The sequence below is a fragment of the Cephus cinctus genome, unplaced genomic scaffold (assembly GCF_000341935.2).
Source record: "Cephus cinctus unplaced genomic scaffold, Ccin1 Ccin1_scaffold0129, whole genome shotgun sequence".
Lineage (NCBI taxonomy): Eukaryota > Metazoa > Arthropoda > Insecta > Hymenoptera > Cephidae > Cephus > Cephus cinctus.
In genome coordinates this window covers 1,738,453-1,759,617 of record NW_014332862.1, presented here as the reverse complement: position 1 = coordinate 1,759,617, position 21,165 = coordinate 1,738,453, and the positions used below count along the sequence as shown (strand labels likewise).

The 21,165-nt window shown below is 48.6% G+C and overlaps 1 protein-coding gene across 9 annotated transcripts in view; it reads left to right on the top strand.

Moving 5' to 3' along the window:
- The window catches only part of LOC107262914 (homeobox protein prospero), a 108,894-nt gene that overhangs the window by 55,797 nt on the left and 31,932 nt on the right, over positions 1–21,165 (top strand). For 7 of the 9 annotated variants that reach the window (XM_025080301.1, XM_025080294.1, XM_025080299.1 and 4 more), the window contains 3 exons: positions 5,087–8,687; positions 8,792–9,259; positions 11,107–11,261. In XM_025080301.1, the coding sequence (XP_024936069.1) occupies positions 6,105–8,687; positions 8,792–9,259; positions 11,107–11,261 (3,206 nt within the window). In that variant the 5' untranslated portion in view covers positions 5,087–6,104. The remainder of the gene's footprint in view (positions 1–5,086; positions 8,688–8,791; positions 9,260–11,106; positions 11,262–21,165) is intronic. The other 2 variants (XM_015729576.2, XM_015729573.2) reach the window with 1 other exon arrangement.

Genomic DNA, 21,165 nt, shown 5'->3' with positions numbered 1-21,165 from the left:
ATAATACATTAATTTCTTTGAATCTTCATACAATTCATTCTGTCTTCATTCTCAATGTAAAATAAACTACCGAGTAGTATCCGACAATAGGATTCACATGACAGTCACACACATTTAACTAGTGCATTTGAACTGGATGACCCGGTGAGCGAGCTCATATGCACAGCATGGACCACGTGTGATCCCTTTTCTTTTTAGATTTTCATCTCCTTATTCATATTCTGATTTTTCTCACTGTACAGTCATCCCCCATGTACCAGAATGATCTCATCCATACAGGCACGCGACGCGACGCCTTGCCGACTCAAGAAAGACCGTTGATCTCGACCGGTTCCACTTTCTGCCTTTCACGATCTTATTGTTCATTTCCTGATGTCGCTAAGACGTTAGACGAGGAAGGCTGCTCCCTGGGGTTCCCTAAGACGTTGGAAGGGCCCCTTGGGTACCTTTGTGTAAGAATGGCTGGAAGAAGCCGAAACGTCGGTTACGCCTTACCGTCGCCGCAGCAACGCACCACGCTGCAAGAAACGGCAGATGGCACGCGCGAGTGCGCGCGCGCACCTTCCGACTCCTAAGAAAGCGCTTCTCGCCCTTCCTCTTGGATTTGAGATGTTACCTTGCAGGGCCGAGGCCGCCCTGGGGGATACCTGGACATTTAAATTGGGCATCGCAACCACCCGGTTGAACCACCTGAATGCGCCAAAGGGGGCCCCCATCATCTTGCAGTGGTGTCGACTTGAGGGGATTTTATCATTTGGGATCTTTAAGATATTCTTATATGAAATGAATAACCTTGTCGTTTCTATTATTATTATGTCTGCGAGATCGTCATTGTGAATTTCCACGATAAGAGAGTACTTGCTTAAAAAATGACTATCGAGGGATAGTTAAAAATTTCGGAATTTTCCACTGTTTGTGAGAATACCCAAAGTCGTTGAACACGTTTCGGCCTAGCTGAATCAGGAGACTGTTCTAATGGTTTCTAACGGGATTACTTATACTGACTATAAATTGTAAATATCTTTTTACAATGAAATATTAGGACTGTAGTGTAACAAGTTTTTTGAATAGTCAAATTTTTAAATGTAGTAGTGAAATACTGAAATGGTCGTATAAGGTCTCATGAATTTCTTAGTCCTGTACTCAGGTGAGTCTACGCCCTTGAGGGCAAGGACCGTTGTTCCTATTTCGTTTCCGGACGAGGACGAAGGGCGTCTCGTAGGATTTTTTGCAGCTTTCAATATCAGACCTTAGTATTTCCCACAGAGAGAAGTCATGGGAACCTTCGAACGAAGAAGACTGATGTCTCACGACTTTAGTCTACGAGGATCTGCGAGCATGGCCCGAAACTGCACCTTGTAAAATTCTCAAAGCCATTTTCAAAAATAGAATTCACAATTTCCAAAAAGCTTTCGAAAAAATTCCTTTTTCTTCGATTATCTCATCCGAAAGATCGCATCCCTTTCTCAGGTCAAGTTTCTCACGTTCTGCTTCGAAACGGGAGATAAGAAAAAAAACCAGACAAAATTACCCACCGCTAAAAAGCCCGGGAATTTTGAAGTAACCTTTTTAAAAAATCCTCCAAAAAAATATTGACTAACAAAATTTCATAAAAAAAAAAGTAAATCCCAATCCCTCAAAATCACGTTGATAATTCAAGGTTAATTCGCACAGCTGCGACACAAACGAAATCGAAACCGCACGAAAGTAAAGCTCGCGTTGATAATAACGTGATCCCGCCATTGACCCGTATTGTTTTTAAAAGGTAAACTCATTGAAAACGGGCCTGGGCGTGTGAGTGGGTGGACGAGTGGGGTTGTCAACATACAGTATTAAACCAATACGAGTATGTGGATGCATGCGTGCACATACTCATTTATACCATAGCATGACCTTGACTGCATGTGGGAGTAGGGTGGTAGTGTATGCGCGTCAGCTAATTTGGTGGTTCACAGATTAATGAATCGGCGACGCGAGAGGCGAAAGCGGCTAAAAACTAAACGAATTTAGCGGTCTGTGAATTATGAAAATCGCGGCCGGCGCGCGATACCTGTGGTTTTTGGTAGCTCGCCAGTGAATTAAAACGATTCGTATGCAAAATAATAATAACAACAAGGGGAGGTATGGGAGCCGATAGCCCGGCTCGCGAGCGCATTAACGCAATTAACCTCCAATTAATAACGCATCAATTGACACCGGTCAACTTGTTGCATCGGAGCCAGCACCGATAATGTCGGGCCGTACACCTCAATGTCTATGCATATATACGTCTCTATATATATATATATATATAGAGAGAGAGAGAGAGAGAGATATATATATATATATATATATATATCTGTCACTCTCGCTGTAGGCATATATACAGCCACCGTGTGTCTAGCCCCACTAATGGCGTTCACGATCAGTATACATGCACATTGATAATTAGATGGCTGTGTGCAGAAATGCATATGCAGCCAAGGGAGCAATGGAGGGTGGAGGGTGCGACTAATAACTCAACGAATGTTACAAATAATTTTCTAATGAGGGTGCCAAAGTAGATACACGTATACGGTATATAGGTAGGTAGATAATTCCTCCCTAGTCGGAGGACGCTATGGACATGGACTGATGGCCACGATCGAGTTCCCATACGCCACCCCCAGCGAACTTTGCCACATGACACCTACGGGGGGTGAAATTCCAATGCACATGCCGCTGGAACTGGCCGTGCACCCCTTCCGACTCGCCCTCGTCATGCGGAAGCGAAACGCCATGTGATACCAGGCGAACGCGCTATGCCTGATGCTGGTAGCCGAGTGATCACAGAAAACTAGAGCAGGTGTAGGGAAAATGGCGGAAGGACATAAAGCCAAGGGTAATATACTTCGGAAACGAGTCTGCGTGAAATTCTCAAGCATTCACGAGTCGATAGTTAGAAACAATGGCGAATCGAAGTACGCTAACGATCCTGGCTCTGGTCTTCAGCTCAAATTGTAACCTGGGGCCTTATCAAGTTTCACGTGGGAGTTTCTGCCTGACCTTAGCATCCTCTATCTTCAGTTCCACTCCTTACCTGGGACTAATCCTTCCTGGTTCGGTCGCAGCGTACTAAATTTCCGGGATACGATCCTAAAAAATGTTGACACCAAAATTTATCAAAATTCAATTATTCGATTTTGAAAAATATTTTCATTTAATATGCATATGTATATGTCTATATATATATATCAAGAATAATAATAATAAAGTGTACTGGCACAAAGTAAGTGAAAACAAATGTAATCGTGACCTCATGGGACAACCTCACTTCTTAATAATTCTTCGTTTTTCTTTCACTTCTTTTTAATCTAACTGGTATACTGTGTGCATATAAATATATGCCTAGTATAATCCATACACTAGATAATAGAGGTATGACTCAAGTGTCACAGTCATGAACACTTCGTTTCGTAATTACCTTGGCATTTACTTCCGACTGACTCTAATGTCAGTACAGTATGCTTGAGAACGAGGAGGAAGGTGGGGTATAACGGAAGAGGGAGGCCGGAGGTTCCCGAAGCCATTTCCGGCCTTGCACCTTTTATCCCACGCATGGAAGCACGCATGCTTCCCCAAGCAAGTATAACAAGGAGTGAATACGGGGGGGCCCCCCTCGAAGCTTCCCCAGTTAAATTCCTAATTTCAAAGACCTTATCGTACCTTACATTTCGCCAGGATAGAGCCATATGTCCTCTGCCACCTAACCGACGCTTCCGGTAACGACGTACTCCAACCTTACCAGACCAACTTCCATTTCATACACACATAGCATGACCCAGGTAAGCCCACGGAATTATTTGAAAAAAAAATTTACCCCATATATACCACATCGTCACGGTCCAACTTCCTTGGTCTGAAATATCGTGCTCGGAATTACGTATTTGCAAAATTCAATTAATTCCGTGAGCAATTTCTACTTGGAGACGCGTGGTAATTAACGATCGTAGCTATAGTCGAGAATCGAGAAACCAATGTCGGTATGATGATTTCCCTTGGTCATAGGAGACTTTGTGGGTTTCCACGTACGTATATGCATATATATACGTATCGATATCAATATCGATATTCATATAAGGGCATGTGTTGAGATTCTATATATAGGCGGTGTACTTGTAGACTTTAAAGGTAGACTAGCTAGCATCCATGGGTCGACAGCAAACGCACGCGGGTTAGGAACTACGAGCTGCGGAATAGGTCGGCCTATTGAGCGCAGGTGCTTTAAGCTGCTCAGCTGTTGCTTCCAGGAGAAGTGTGTGCGTGTATGTATGCGTTAATAGATACATCCTCACGGGCGCAACAGTGCTATACGTGAAGCTTGGCGTCGGGACGCCAACGCGATATCCTCCACTGGCATCGAGGGTAGATACAGTTAGGAGTATCGGTGACGAGATATCAAGGGGTGGAAATGATGCTGAAGGATTTTTTGAAGAAAATATTTATCTCAATAGATCTTATCCCTCTCTTGTTTTCGTAAAGTAGTACTACATTCTTTGGAGGACACTGGAACACCTTTGGTGTACCAGGTTCTTTCTGACTGTCGTGGTTCGTGCGAAATGTCGGAGTAAGTTCTGCTTAAGGTATAGGGGTGATGTTAGGGGTCGGAGATAGAGGTAGAAAATAAAGTGAATTGTTGAGGGATCGAGTAAGGGTGGGTTTGGTCGGTTCGACTATATACCGGGGCTATCAATTATTTTTTTTCTTTGGTCAACTATCGACCTGCACGACAACCCCCTTTCGCAGACTTTTCTCAGACTGGTACGCCACTGTGACATATGACTTGATGCAGGTACTTACTAAATAAGATATTGGTGTACGACAATTTTCTTATGGACGATCGGAGAGCATCGTGTCTGATAGGACGAGCGAGGTGGAATCGAAGGGCGTAGTCTCGTAGTCGATAATAAAAGAGGAAGAATATGAAAAAGTAAGAAAATAAAACTGAAAATTTTCGATACGTTTCATTCTGTTTTAGAACTTATAAGTGTTCTTTTTCTTTATGTCCAAGATTGGCGATATTCTGGATACTCTGACTAAGAGGGGGTTACTTTTGTTTTGGTTTCAGACTGGATAAAAATCGAAGCATCGACAATCGAGACGAGGAGGTTTGGGGCAGCTAGCCCTTTGGCGAGCTCGAAGGATGCAGCTCCCAGGCGGGAGCACGAGAAGTCCGCCAGCGAGACCTCCGGCCTCATTTCTCGCGTCCTCCACGAAAAGCAAGAGCAGCCGTATCGACAGCAATAACAGTCGCAAAAGCAACATCAGCAGTAGCAGCAGTAGCAGAAGAAACAGACCCGCCGACAATAACAACGAACCGATCCCCCTGAATCAGCTCGATTCGAGGACGAGCTGCCGCCGACACAGAGTCTCTGAAAAGTACCAGCTGCTGGCCTCAACCCCTCGGCGGAAGGAGTGGGGAAAGGAATAGGGAAGAGAAGAAGTAGAAGAAGAGAAAAAGGAGGACGAGGAAGAAGGTGAAACGGAAAGGGTGAGATTCGAGAGGAAGGAAAGGAGAAATAGTGCCGACGTCGTCGACGGCGGCGGCGGCGGCCGAAGAAGAGGAAGAAGAAGAAAGAAAAGAAGGAGAAGAAGAGGAAGTGAGGAAGGAGGACGAGGAAGAGAAGGAAAAAGCGACGGCGAGAGAAGAGAGTACGCTTGAGGCGGAGAAAGAGGCGGAAGTGGAGAAAAAGACGAAGACGAAGGAGAGGAAGGCGAAGGAGAAAGAGAAGAAAGAGAAGAAAGAGCGGAAGGTCAGGAGCAGAAGACTCGTGGAAGGTGTGGAAGATACAGGGACTGAGAACGGCAACGAGGACGAGCGTGAGAGGGAGAGGGCCAAAAGGAGAAGGAGAAGGAGAAGGAGAAGTAGAAGGAGAAGGGCGAGAAAGCGGGCAGGAGTGTTGGTGGTGGGGATCCGAGGCGGCTAGAAGGAACGGGAAGGTGGTGGTAGTAGTGGCAGAGTGCAGAAGCAGAAGCAGCGCGCTGAGCCACGAGGGGCTATTCGAGCGAGAAGGGGAGGGGTGACGAGGAGCCCTGGCGGGGAGGGGACGCGGAGGCCTTCGGGGGGCCGACCAACCAGAAGGCCGATGATGTCATCGGAGGAGGAGACCGACTGTTTCGCCCTCTACGGAGCAACCACGGACAGCAAGCAACAGCAACTCCTGAAGAAGCAGAAGCGCACCAGACAGCGCGTGGACGCCGGAGAGCCGCGTAACAGCTACTCGAGCATTCCGAACTTCAGCTCCCGGCCATCCTTCCTCGGTGGCGGTCTTTACGGCGCTATCTTCAGCAGTAACGGACCCCAGCAGCTCCAGCAGCCTGGAGCCGCGGGCACCCAGGCCCACCTCGGCAACACGGGACCCACCAGTCAGCATTCCGCCCACGCGGCCTTCGGATTCTTCGGCGCCCCGGGCTTCGGCCCCGCCAAGATGCTCAACGAGCTCCTCGGACGACAGGTCAAGCAGGCCAGCGACGCCGGCGGCTCGCCGCCCGAGGGTACCCACGGCATGACAGGCGCCGGCATGGACCCTGCCGCGGCTAACCTCCAGCCACCCGCTGCCGCCGCCGCTGCCGCAGCTGCTGCCGCTGCGGCCGCCGCCAATTGCGACGACCCAGCCACCGCCGTCGAGCTCACCCAGCACATGCTCCGCGATATACTTCAGGGACGCAAGCTTACCGCTCTCTCCGTTCAAGAACAGCCTACCAACAACAACAGTATACATAGTAACAACAACAACACCACGACGGATCTCCTCAAGTCCCAAGTTCAGCAGCATCAGCATCAGCAGAGCAGTCCCCAACAACAGGGACAACAACAAAACAGTGAGAGTGCGTGCGCGGTCAGTGGGACAGTGCACAGTGGAGGGGAGGATAGTGGTGACTGTAACAATTTGGTGAACGCGATACCGGGTTCAGGCGTGCCGATTACGCTGTCCGCGGGCACGGGGACAGGCAGCGCCATCGCGAATCAGAATCACGGTGATCGGGACAACCTGGTGATGCCGGGGGATGCGGAGGACAGTGCTGAGGATGCGGCGTCAGCAGCTCGCGCCATGGAGGAGGCCTTTGCCGAAGCTGGCATGGACCCAGGAGCCAATCTCGATGGCTCCGACTGTGAGCAGAGTCTGCCTCCTAGTCCATCGGTGACGCGATCCGCTTCCGTTTCCGTTAAGGAGGAACTCCAGGAGTCACTTGCGCTGAAACGCAGTCCTAGCCACTCGCCGTGTCCTATCGTACCAAAAACCGAAAGTAGTTCGCCCACCACTGAAATCAAACGAGCCCGCGTCGAGAACATCGTCAGTACGATGCGCAGTAGTCCCGCGCTACAGACCACCCCCACCGTCAATGGCTGCAAGAAGAGGAAGCTCTACCAACCCCAGCAACAGACGGTCCACCATGTTTTCCATCATGACGTCAGTGAAACGATACTAGAAGATGACGACGAGAGCGAGGAGGAAGAAGATCCAGTGACGATACGACAGAAGCGCGAAGTGAAGGATACCTTGAAGAGTCAGCTAAAGTCGTTACACGCAGAGTTGACAGCAATGCAGCAGAAATATGCAGAGCTCTCGAGTCGGATGGATACGGAAGTAAGCGAGAGTGGCGAAACCCCACCTAGTCCTCAGCATCAACCTCAGCAACCACCTCCGAGACCACCAAGGCCTCACCCACCACCCTACAATGGGTTGGCAGCCCTGCCATCGGATCATCCGCACGCAGCAGCTGCAGCCATGTATCACATGGGACACAAGCTCTACCTGGAGCAGCAACATGCGGCGTTGGAAAGGATGAAGCAGCACCAGGAAGCTGCTGCCAGGCAACAGCAACATCATCCGCAGAATTCGCCGCAGCCGTCCGTGCAAAGTCAACAACAAAGTCAAAATGGGACAGGGCCACCAACGCCCCAGACGCCCATGCAACCCGTAACTCCACTTCAACAACAGCACAAAGAGTTCCAGGAGAGGTTGAACGTATTTCGGGGTGCCGTCAGTGCGGCATCCTCTGGTGCCAACCATATCACCGGTACCGACCTGGACGGTCTTGCTGATATTTTGAAAACAGAGATCACGTCGTCCTTGACCAATGTAATAGAGACTACGGTAGCTAGGTTTGCGCAGCAAAGGAGGTTTCTTGGTAAGCAGACCGAGGCTGCGCAGGCGGCGGTTGATCAGCTAAACAAGGACATCGTTCTGGCGAGTCAACTCCTAGAGAGGAAGTCGCCCAGGACGAAGGTCGTTGACCGGGGAGTACCACAACCACCGAATGGCCCAAACGGGCCGCGGGGGCCCCTCAATGGTGGGCCCCCGCCGCCACATCCCCCGGGTTTCGTGCAAATGGGACCTATGGGTCCTCACGGACCTCATTCTGGACCCACAGAAAATAACCTCAACCAAATAAATCAGTTGCCACCGCACGTCAGGCCCAGCGTTGGCATGTTCCAAACCCCAAAGCCTCCAACGATATACGGCATGGCCTCGATGCAGGCACAGCAGCAGCAGCAACAGCAGCAGCAACATCATCGCGAACAGCAACAACGCGAGCAACTCCAAAGAGATCAGTACTGCGGACTAAGGATCGATGATCGTGAAACTAGGGACTCCGAACAAAACGAGGCCCTGTCCCTCGTTATGACGACAAAGAAGAAACGTCATAAGGTTGGACAATTCTATGTAAACAGAAATTTATTTTTGTTATATATAAAATTAATTAATTCCTTATCATCCCTAACATTATGGTCTATTCTAATAACAAAAAAAAATCTGGTTCATTTCAGGTGACGGATACTCGAATTACCCCAAGGACGGTATCGAGAATTTTAGCCCAAGAGGGTAACGGGTCTCAGGGCGGTAGTGACAGCCCACCGCCGCCACCACCCCCAAGACCTTATCATGCGCCACCTCCGATGCTCCCAGTCTCGTTACCAACAAGTGTAGCGATACCAAATCCCAGCCTCCACGAGAGTCAAGTCTTCTCGCCGTACTCGCCGTTCTTCAACCCCCACGCGGGTCACCCTGGTCAGGTGCCACCCCCGGGAGCACATCACCTACCGGCAAGTCCGCCGAGCGGGCATGTCGAACTCAGGGACTCACCACCACTACCTCATCCACCAGCGATACTACATCCTGCGTTACTCGCTGCAGCACACGGCAGTCCCGATTACGGACACCTAAGGATGGACAGCAACGACAGGGGTAGCGATTGCAATTCCGGAGAGATCAGCTACGACGGAGTTCAGCCTACAATATCCTTTTCTAATACTATATATCTTAAGGATATGAATTTTTAAAATCGACAACAGACAAAAAGTAATCCCAAAAAAACATCGGTGACCAAATTAGCAAACTCAAAATCCGCATTTCCTAAAAATTAAATCTAGTTATCAAATTTAAATCTGATCAAAAGCTACCTCTTTTATCTTCATTAGTCCGAAAGATGGAGTAACTCAAAAAAAAATGGTCCAACCCGAAAAAAAGAATGCAACTACCCAAGCGTTCGGGAGAGCGTAGAGGGATGGAGGGATGGTCCATAGGTATCCGTAAGCTTCCGTACTTTGTTAGAAAGTAGTAGTTGAGTTCAGACAAGGCTAAATTAGTAAGTAAGAGATACGATGAGAAAGTCAGAAATCCAAATACGTACGTAGACAGACGATACTGCTTAAAAACGTTTGAGGAAAGAGTGAAGGGTTTCCGGAAGTTCTCAAGCCACGGAGCTGCTCACTACTTTTTCATGGAAGACTCGAGTCTGAGTCGTGAGCTCGATTCGTGGCGGTTCGAGTCAACTCGAGTCGAGTCGAGCGAGGCGCATGAATGTTAAATTAGTTTGCCGCGCTGAGTTAGGCTAATGTTGGCTGCACCTACGAGTAGTTTGTCTGCCAACAAGCAGCCAAAAGTTCTAGAGCCACCGTGGTCCCTTTCTCTACGCTCCTGAGAGGCCCCAGGGACAAAGCTAGTGCCCGAACTTTGGAAGCCAATAATCTGTCTTGCAATTTCGGAATTTACTACGATAATGATGAGGCGCGAAGACGTTTTCCGCCCCCCTGGCATTATTTCCAAGGAGGGTAAAACTTGACATAAACCCCAATATCAATAATGGCAGTTACCACAATCATCCCCCACTCTGGCCCATGAACTTTTGTACCACTTTATCTTTCTTCCATAATCTTTTTTTCTTTTTTTTTGTACCTCACTCCCCATTTGCTACCGACTGTGAGAATCGTGTCGTCTCCTGCCGTACCGTGTCGTTTCAGAGTAAGGGAGATCGTTCGATGAACGCGTTTTGTGCCTTTTTTTTTCTCTCAGCCTTTGATGTAAAATCAATGGCGCAATTTTTCCGTGGGATAGGTCGTGCAGTGGATGCAGCCAGAGTCACCCTTGTCTGTGAACCACACGACGTTGCTGGCTTAATGTAGCCAAATATTTTCGTGGAGGAGTCAGGGGGTGGCTAGTAGGTTGACTCTATCGGATAGATCGACAGTAGGGGTTTGGAAGGTTAAGAGTTGAAATGATGCAAAAAAGGATGAAGCATATATACAGGTCTTCAGATTCTTATTATGCACAATACGTACTCGCGACTCAGGAATATATAATTACCTAACCGTCAGTCGCCCTTAGCCTATCGCTAACAGATGTATAGCGATTCGCGATTGTAAGATCGAATTAGAATGATTCGAAAATACGAAAAAGATCCAACAGTCGGATTAACCGAATAAGAATGCAGTGAAACCACATGTGGCTATCCTATTACTGGTAAGGAGTCGGTAAGGCTTCCGCTGAGACTGCGGCCAATCGTAGGTCAACCTGAGCGAACATTAGACCCCTACTACCAGCGATCCCTATCCCTCTACCGTATACTCACAGCTTGTACGATTTCTAATCCAATTTGATACGAAGGAAAACACGATTAAGTTTGAGATGTCTGCACCAATGCTATTCCGGCGATCTTACGAAATTAGAAATTCCCTTAACTTCACTTAAAATCCACCCTGGCGCCTGGCACCGTATGTTAGGAACCTTCACCAATTCTAAGACCTAATCGTATTAGATTTTAAGGACATTGTATAAAATTGATATTTCCTTAACCACTGTGAACTCGTCGACGTTGACGCCGATGCATCTGCGAAAGGCGAAGCTGATGTTCTTCTGGGTGAGATACCCATCCTCGGCCGTCCTTAAGATGTACTTCCCGGACATCAAATTCAACAAGAACAATACCGCCCAACTGGTCAAATGGTTCTCCAACTTCCGGTGAGTTTGATTTATAATTCATTACAAAGCCTCGTTCCTGATAACAGCGTGACCTGGTACCATCACTTTCTTGACTTGATACGGACGTCGAGTGGCTCTCAGGTTGTGGTTTGCTTTTATGCAAACGAGATACGTTTCGAGGGACTCGGCCGACCACTCCCTTCGCAGAAGCGGTCAGAACCCAAGAGACGAGAGTCACGTTGGGTGTGTCCAAATCTTAATTACCCCCCCGAGCAGCTGGATAAGTAACGTATGCGCCCTGCGTGTACCCCCCCTCCTGGTCACTCCTCTTCTCTATACTTGACCAGGTCGAACCAAGCTACAGGCACTCGGCTCGGCCAGTCGTCACTCTAGCAGCTAACCAGTCAGCTAGAACACTAGAGTTAGCTAGCTAGTCAGCCAGGCATTAGGCTGATTATAATTAGCCTGAGTACATAGAGATCCGAGATATAAGGCGCGGACCAAGGCCCCGTCATAGCCTCGACTATTTATTTATTCATCGTAGCCACGTTGGCTACCTTCTTATCGCACCTTCTACTCTTAGGAAGAATCATAGCCGGATAATAGATAGAACAGCGACGCCCTATTCGATTTACGAACATCATGCCAAAATCATTGCGTAAAGAGAAACCCATAAAATTTGATGGTGGGGGGATGGAGATTAATAAGCGGGAGAAAGGGTTGAAGCCAACTTTCTTTTCTTTCTTTTTTCTTAAGTCATCCCTCTCATTTCCACAACTTTTCAACCCCTCCGGTTGTCAGGATCAGCAACGTTCACGAAACTTGTCCTGCTACCCCTGGGCAAAAGAGTTTACTCTGTACGAGAGGGAGATGGATGGAGAGATGGAGAAAATAAAAGAAAGAGAGACGGTGTTCAGAGTTTGAAAATGTCCAGTAAAAATTGCAACGAAGTCGCGAGCTTCGCCCGACGAAAAACATAAAGCTAATTATGGCTTGGATTCATTTCGGTTCATTTTGTTGTGTCTGCCCTCCAGTCTTGCCCACAGCATCCGTCATCCCTTAGATCTCTATATGCTCGCTTAAACATCATCCCCGCCCCCCCGCGTTTCACGTTGACAGGAGTCGATTCTATATATCAACCCTTCTCCTCCATCCTCCTTACTATACAGCACCACTTCAAAAGTTTATCAACTATTCTTCTTCGTTTCCCACGTATGCTGGAAATATTGAGTAGAATCGTTGCCACGTTAAAAAAAATATATATTCAACTCCTAAGTTCGTGTCATTCGTATATCGTGGATTTACATACCTGCCGTATACTACATAGGTATGTTACCATATAAAAGAAAGAAAATTCGATCGCAATTCGAAACTCGCGCGTGTCAACCAATCGGTTGGTAATATTTCGTTTTTCTTGGTTGGCTACTCGAAACAGTGGACGCGCGTGTTTCATCTGATAGGCTAATGCACGGCTTCCTATGCGGAAATGCCTCGCCACGTTGTTCTACCGTTGGTAGTCCTGGCAGTCATTGTATGGGCCCATACGAAGAGACCTCGTTGTACTTTTGTCACGGCAACAGTCACAAAGCGTTAGGTTACCTGCATGACGGGTTGATGCTTCTAATTATCTAACCAAGAACCGATTACAGCCTTGAGTATAGCAAGGGTAGCAGATTTGTTCGAGAACGGATCAAGATTTTAAATATATTTTTAAATATTAAAATTTAAACAAGCTGACGGAGAGGGTTGTAACGTAAGGGGATTGAACGTTAGATAAAAATATATAAATCCCACCCCGCCCCCCCCTTATCTGTGACATCTCGCGAAGCGATTTTTCCTAGACGCTGCTGACGGGTCGGAGGGGGTCGGCGGAGGGAGGTACTGGTTCGATGAAAAGCGTCCAGGGCGATTGGGGTCGTAGGGGACCGGGGACTGGGGTTCTCCTAGGGGAGGAGGCGGACTGGGAAAAGAGAGACGGAACCGTCGACTGGGGTTACCTCGTTATCAGATCCCACGGCAGGACACGCGACTCACCCGGTAGATCTTATCTTGACGATGGAAGGAATTTTATGTCGTATAATGGACAGCGGACACACACGACATGGGACCTACTCGGACAGCAGGACGATCTGCTTCGCACGAGAACTAACCCACCCGCCTGCCCACCCACTCGACTCCCTTTACAGTAGACTGGCGCATTGCACCCCGTTAGTCGGCTCTTTCCGGTTAGAGAATCACCTTAAGGTATTAGCTCGAGGTACAGAACTAGCGTCCTTAGTGCCAATGCTGTTGCTTTGCTTAGACACGAGGATTTATTGTCAGCCGGAAGTCGTACGAGATCGCGTTACTTCCGGTCCCTATAATAGGCACTTGATCGACTAATGAAAACAGTCTTAAGCTTTCTTGACATTCATGTCATGTAAACTACCTTGGTAGATACTTCTGTTGTCCCTTGTCACCAATTCCTTTCCCAAGTCTCTTATCCAATTTGACGAGATCAGCGGAAAGGTTACCTCGTTTCACACTCGTTGTGCCCATTAAACGTTAGGGGTAGATGTATCCCGGATAGCATGAAAGAAGGCGCAAAGCAATGAAGAGCGTAATAACGAGAAGGTAATTTTCTAAATACAAGTTTCCTTTTTTCAAGCCTTATCGGCTCGTCAGACACGTGACCGCTCGCGTGTACGGGTCTCCTTCGCCCCGGCCAACCACCACCCCATCGCACCGCACTCCTGAACCACAACCCCTGCCTCGTTTAGCGCTTGCGGATAGATTCTCAAGAAAATTAGTTGACGCTCATTAGGTCGTCCCGGAAAGACGAAGTTAAAGGTTGACAGTAAAGACATTTTATTACGTACTTGAAAGAGTATAGCAACGATGACCCGAGGAAAAGTACTAACCACGACGTGGATGATGGTTACCAGCGGAAGGCGTAGACTGAGCGGGGGGGTTGGAAGCGCACCGCGAAGAAGGGGTTGGAAAAAAAGTAAAGACTCTCTCTAACCAGTGCGCCACGACTGAAAGAAAGCGTCCAATTAAAAGCGACGCAGCAGTTTACCGAAATCTTGACTACAAACGGGCCGAGAGGCAATCTCCACGCACGGGCCGTGTGTTTTACTTGAGCGCGTGTTTTTTAATTCCACAAGATTTTGTATGCGTCGTGCGACGGCGAGGGCCATTTAGCGAAAATGCTAAAAGCACGCGAGTGCACGGACACTGGAGAGCAACACGCGTGTTGGCTGTCAGACGGGCGCCACGTTACGTCATACCTACACTTGCTATAGGAATGCCCAAGCTGTACTATAACGATAAATAGTATATACGTATAGCGGAGCGTCATACGGGTAGTGTATGTAGGTATGTATACGTATATCCGTGCAGTATAACAGCCGCGTGCAGAAGGTAGGAAAAGTCTGTGTATGCACCACCCCTAATGTGTACCTGTGGAGGAGACGTAGGACGAGCGTCCGTATTTCTTCTCTTTTTCCTTTCCTCTTTTCTTTCTGCTCTCCTTTTTTTCCCTCTATTTTTCCTTTTTTTTCTTTCTCTCTCGTTTTCGTGCATACACGTCAGAGCCCAGTCCTGGTTTTCCCTTATTGTGAGGAATAAGCTGCTGCCGGTTCGCCGCGGTGGGGCTCGAGAAAATTCGAGCCTTGAGGTAGGTACTGGCTGCTGCGTTAACTAACGGTACCTGCCTACCACCCTCCCACCCTACCTAACTACCTACCTTCTACGTGTCCTAGCTAGCTTGGTAAGTAGGCTCGTATGCACATAGGTACATACGAGAGGTAACCCTTTCCTTATTATGTGCTATGCTTCCTAACTGCTACGTTACTGCTATTCTGCGAGCATGTGAGCTTCCGGGGTGGAGTTATAGTCTCGTAATTACTATCGCTCTCTCTTTCTCTCTTAATTTTTTTTTTTATTTCCCGTATCCTCTCTCTCCTGTTCTCCATTTTCATCGTACCGCGTTCCTCGAGAACGAAGGACAACCGGAGGCAGCCGGACGGGTGGGGAAATAATTGGCCATGGATGTCGCAAGTTTTTATTCCATAGGAACGCGCATGATGATCGATTTGAGGGATGCTGAGATCCACAAGTTTGTCAAGGGTACAAAGTAGAGGGCTAAAAAGAGAAAGACGAGGGTTTGATAGATTCGTTGAATTCCTTGTGAAAGTCGTACCGGGTCCCGCGGGCATCGGCCAAACGACCAATGGCGGTGGGGCCGAGCGGGTACTCTGGCCCTCGAAAGAAAGGGATTCCGCGAAATGAGCAAGTACCAAGTCCTTTGAGACAAAAGGATCGAGCAGTCGAAAGGGCCTATGAGGGGTGGTGGTTCTACAAGGAAATCGTAAAAAAAAGGGGTAAAGATACCAAGAGTAGAAGCAGTGACGTAGTGACGAGAGCCCTCCTCCTAACCTAAGATACAGGCCGTAGAAGCACAAGTGGAAGTGGAGTAGAAAAGAGAGTCTGAGGTGCATCGTTCGTTTTCATCCTGGACCTTAATGAAAAGATGAAACTTTTGGTCTTTGACCGGTACGTCCTTGGCTCCTCGGGAGCTCGAGTGATGGCCGAGGAAAAGTGGAGGAAAATGCGAGGAGAGAAGCTCCGTGCCAGAAGAGAGTCCTTATATCCTACAAAGGAAACTCCCCGGGTGTACTTACAGCCACGTAAGACACACGCTTGCCAAACTTTATACGGATATTAAAACCATACGAAGCACGGTGCACAAGACTGTTACGCAAGTATACACGGGATACACAGATCGAGCGTATTTATGTGTCCAACGTGTATATATATACATATATATAGTTACGTACAGACGTGGCTGTGCGCGAGATCTCGAGGAATTCGCGCCCAGCTCCTTAATTAAAAACTCAGTGCACGGCACAATGGAGTGGCAACTCTTTGGGTACCGCTGCTGACGGCGGTCTTCTGTACGTAGGTACCTACAATACCGACCTACCCCTAGCAGACTTCTACTTCCTTTCCGCGTCGATCAGGGTGCCTCATTTTTTCGCCCTTCTTCCACGAGGTGGGGGAAAATAAGGGACCACTCCTTCCTTTTCACCTCCACACAATCATCCCCCCCCCCCCACCTACCTCACCCTACTGCCACCTTATGCATCGAGCGAGCCTGTTACCGCATGACGTAGCAAATTTTTAATGCGTCCTACACCTTCCCTCGACACACCAAACCACCCCCCCCCCACATGCCCCCCTCGAACACACGCTACCGTTCTACCCGTCTTTCACCTGGACGAATGGCTTTCTCCGTGTTGTTAGGTTACTCTCTTTTGGTCTTTAATTTACCTTTTATATCACCACGAGTTAAGTCCAATGAGAATCGTATGAGACACCCATGAGAAAGACGTGTGAGCCCTGAGGTAACCATCGAGCACCAATCCACCCCTGGTGTAACGCTGCAGGGGGAGGTGGGGTTGTTCGTCGAAGCTCTTCAGCCAGGTTTGCTATCTTTGCGTTGAGGTTGCGAAGAATCCTGGATAAGAGAGAGGGAGAGAGAAAGCGATAAAGAGGAGAGAGAGAGAGAGTGGATAAGAGGGGGTGCATTAAATCTCGTGGCCCGCACATGGATGACGCACCCTGTACCAGCCGAGGCAAGCCTACCCGAGGTAGTGGTTGTGCGCGTAAACGACAGTCACTTAATTAAAAATTACTTAATTACGTTCTTGGCACTAATTAGTGGCGCTTGGCTCTCTCTTGGCCGTGTGCCTCGACTGCCTAGCTATCCCCTCCATCCGGTCCCACTCTCCCAACTCTATACCTCCTTCTACTACTTTCTGCTACCTTCCTACCTTTCTGCCTCCTACCCGGCTTTCCGCCATCCATTTATCCATCCATCCAGCCATCCAGCCATCCATCCGTGACGACCTGTCGGCAAATCCAGTGAGCCAGCCACCCACCTTAGTCCCTCGCGACGTCCCTCAGGCACGTCGAGCTTCCGTTTCCTCGAAGCCACCGGAAGCTACCAGCCCTACCGGCATCGACTGTTCGTAGACTTTTCTCACGAGCACCTTTCACCCCCTTCGCCTCTACCCGCACATTCCAAATGCCTCTTACAAATCTCATCAGCCTCGCCTGCAGTCTGTCAATGTCTTAGAGATATTCTTCCCTCGCGAGAACAGAAAGGCATCCCTCTATCTTTCTTCCCATCGCAGACTCCAACCTGACTTCCGATTCATAACTGAACGTCTCACTAATACATGGACCAAGGTCCTTTTTGTCATCCGTCGCCTATTCTTTCGTTCTTCGTTGCTTCTCATAGCTCCCAGACCTGAGCGTGGCTCTCTAGCTTGCTTCTCGGCGATAAGAAGAATAAAGGGGAAAAGGGTAGCGCGGAACGAGTATCAGGGTAATTATAGGTGGGACAGGAAACATTGCTAGATTCGCAGCTTCGGGAAATTGGTAGGAATAAGAAGAGAGTCAGCCAGGCAGACAGTGTAAGCCATATTCCCGGGAGGAGAGAAAAGAAATGAGGAGTAGAGAGTGACGAGGGGAAGGACGGAGAGGGGAATGGAAGAGAAGGCAATACCAGGCAGGTCGTGGCATCCATAAGGGAGCGGTCGCAGTGGTCCTTTTCTAATTTTTGATAATGAACACAAGTACGAGAAACACGAGGGGGTATTGGCTGGGCGGTAGACAATGCAGTGGCCGCAGGGCTATCGCGGGAGGAACAACCCAGAAGGCGAAGGGATGCTGAGGGGATGCGAGACAGAAGGTGGTGGTGCCTGACTGGCTGCTTAGTTGCTGATGCCTGGTGCGCTTGGTGCCTCCTGGCTTCTGGCTGTTGGCTATGCTGATGCTGCCGGGGATCCCAGTGATGCCAGTGATTCCAGTGATGCCGGTCCCTCTGCCGGTGAGGAGGGGTAGCTCCGGCGGGGGATACTTTATAAGGGATGTAAGCATCGCCACTGCAAGGCTAATCCGGCGCTATGAGCCGCTACTTGCAGCAAGAGTACATGGGTACACTCCGCGTCAAAGATTTCTGTCCACAGGCCAGTCCCCCTCGCAGCCACCTTTCCATCTACTCGCCTAAACTCCTTTCATCCCCAACTGCCAACCCCCCTTGCTCCCCATCGAGTTATCCCCCTCCCTTCACAAGGGAGGATAATTCTCATGAACAGCCAAGCAGATTATCCCGATCGGCCTCGATGGACTGGCTCGTCTCTCTCGCGTTCATGATTCTCAAAAAAGATGGAAGGGTGGCTCGGGGGAGACGCCAGAGACGGGAGAACGGTTGAGCCAAAGGATGCAAGGATAAAAGGGGTGAAAAAATTGCGTGCAGGAAGCGTCCCGACGCGATAGCGTTCTACGAATATCTTGTTTTACATACTCGAGGCTCAAAAACAAATAAATCACGTCATCTGCTTTAGCCAATTGGAAATTATCAGCCACCCCAATGCCAATGACAAGGACTAAGGGATGATTTTTCAGATCAAAATGGTCACTCAGTACGAGCCAATAATTCTAGCCAATGGTAACCAGATCTTCCATAACAAATAGACTTTCAAAAACGTCTCAAAGTTCCGGTACCTTTCGCCCAAGCTCCAACCCTCCACTCCCATTTTTATTCCCGGTAGGAAGCTCTCGAGAGTACCTGTACGAGTCCAGACAATCCACGCACACTTGGACCTCGAGACTCCGGCTAGGAGAGTTTTGCTCGTCTCTGGGAAAAAAAAAAAAAAAAAAAAAAAAAAAATATAAAATGATAATGTTCCAGTGTCCCACCCTAATCGGCTTTGTATCTGCCGTGGGCTACGGGGGTGTTCACAGGAGGAAGCTCGTACCGTTCGTAACCCCTTTCCTCGACTACCACCCGACCTCCCGCAGAACCACCTACCTGCTACCCCAATCGACTCCATGGAGGATTTAATTTGCATGCAGCAGCGAAAAACGTGGAAAACAGTTTATCAAAAAAGTTACCGCGCAAGCTCGTCGTTTCCGCTCCACCGAGAAACTATTGTCCCAGGATATCCTGGATATATTTTAATTCGCCGTTTCGATAATTTTATTATTAATTATTTTACTCCTTACGCTTCAACCTGATCTTATATTCTCATTCTTGACAATTATACAATTCATTTTTAATCGCCGTCGATATTGTCGTTGAAGTCACTGACTGCCCTTGGCATCTCTTAGGTTTAACTAGTAACCCTCCTTTCCACACCTCCATCTCATCGCTCTCGTCAATCTCACCAGACTCCGACAGGGTCCAATTTTACAGTGTCAAATTGACGCGGATCCACCGATAAATTACTGTGTTTCGGGCAATATTTAGTCTGGCTCTCGTTTGGGGGGGGGGGGGGGGGTGGTCCAGTCGACTGGACAGTAACTCTGAATTGATTTCGTTTGCCATCCCTCCCCCCCCCGCCCCGTCCCGCCCTCTGACTCCACGTAGATTCCAGAGCCGACAGCGGCTGCCACTCACCCTCTAGCCGGCCACCCTTCCTATTCTACACTCTTGCGGACTCCCTCGCACTCTCTTGGAATCTCATCGTGAACTCGTCTACCTATAACTATATATATACACGAGTGCAGATAGGGTAAAATGCAAAATGCAAAATGCACTCTCACCCCTGCCGGCCAATCCCGAATTACGTGAGTGCGTGACGCGCTCCTGTCCTCTGACGAAGCGTCCAGCAGGAATGAATACTGAATTTCGAAAAAGTCTCGTTCGCCGGGTAACTCGTAACTCTGGAACCAAAGGGTGGCACGTGGTATATCCATTAGAGGATGCAGTCTGTATATATATATATTATAATAGCAAAAACTTCAGAAACTCTGATGAATTTCTAAGCTCGTTGGAACCTCGTGAATTCTGAACCAGACTGGGATTGGTCCACGTTATTCGATATTTTTGTCAGCAAAACGATGTCCGGCGAAATTGCATCTGTCCTTTACACGTTAACCTGGCCAGATCAAACAGCCGCTAGAGACGCTGCCGGGTGCGGCCACCTTTATCGGATCGTTATCAAACGTACCTTCGGGTCCGCGATTCTTTTCGTATTTTCGCCTGTCCAGCCATCGGAAGCCCTTTTCGTTTAGAAAGAGCCGTCCTCTCCTCCCCTCCCCACCCACTAATGTCCATTTCGATCCCTTTTCCCTTTCCGGCGTCCTACCCAAAATAATGAAATTCTGGTCCATCCACTTGCAAATACTAGTATGCGGGCGCACCTCCCCCTTGCTATTGTACTATTTCGCTCATATCCGTTCGATTGGCTTTTCACGTGTCAAGACAGTCGCGACGTATTCTCCTTTCTGTGTTGCCAGCAGTGTTGGTGGATGACGGTAAGCACCGTTATGGCGTCGTATGCAAATTGCCCATATGTCAAGTTACCTCCCAAGTATACTAGAAGCGTCGTCAACCCATGCGGGTTGCTGAGCAAGACTAGCTGCTACTAGTCGGGCGTCTATCTTACGGCTCACAGGCAATACGGGCGCGATAAGTAGGCCGTCGAAATTCATTAACTGACACAAGGAGATTAACCTCGGTCAAAAATGACGGCGAGTATCTACAGTGTGGTACTTTATTCTTGGATACCCCTTGGATGATTGTATCTTGGGGGTGTCTCCTTATCATTTTATTATACTTCGCGATTGGACTGTGGGCAGGGGGCTTTCACGTATGAGAGAACGTTTAACGGATCTTGAATAGAAGAGTGCATATATATAGGTATAACGTATAGTATCTAAACTGTACTACAGTAAGCGTGTAGATAATCCGCCTGGAATATTTAGAATCTCTTTGCCGCTGGCGAGCGACAGTTGTCTAGCAAATCCCATTTACTGTTACTCAACGGACGTCCTATCATCCCCAAGAGGGTGCCTAGCACCCCTAGCTAACCTACTGCCCTAGTGTTAGCGAATCCAGGAACCCCTGGAACCCCTAAAGCCCCCCCCCCCCCCCCCCCCCCCCCCCCCC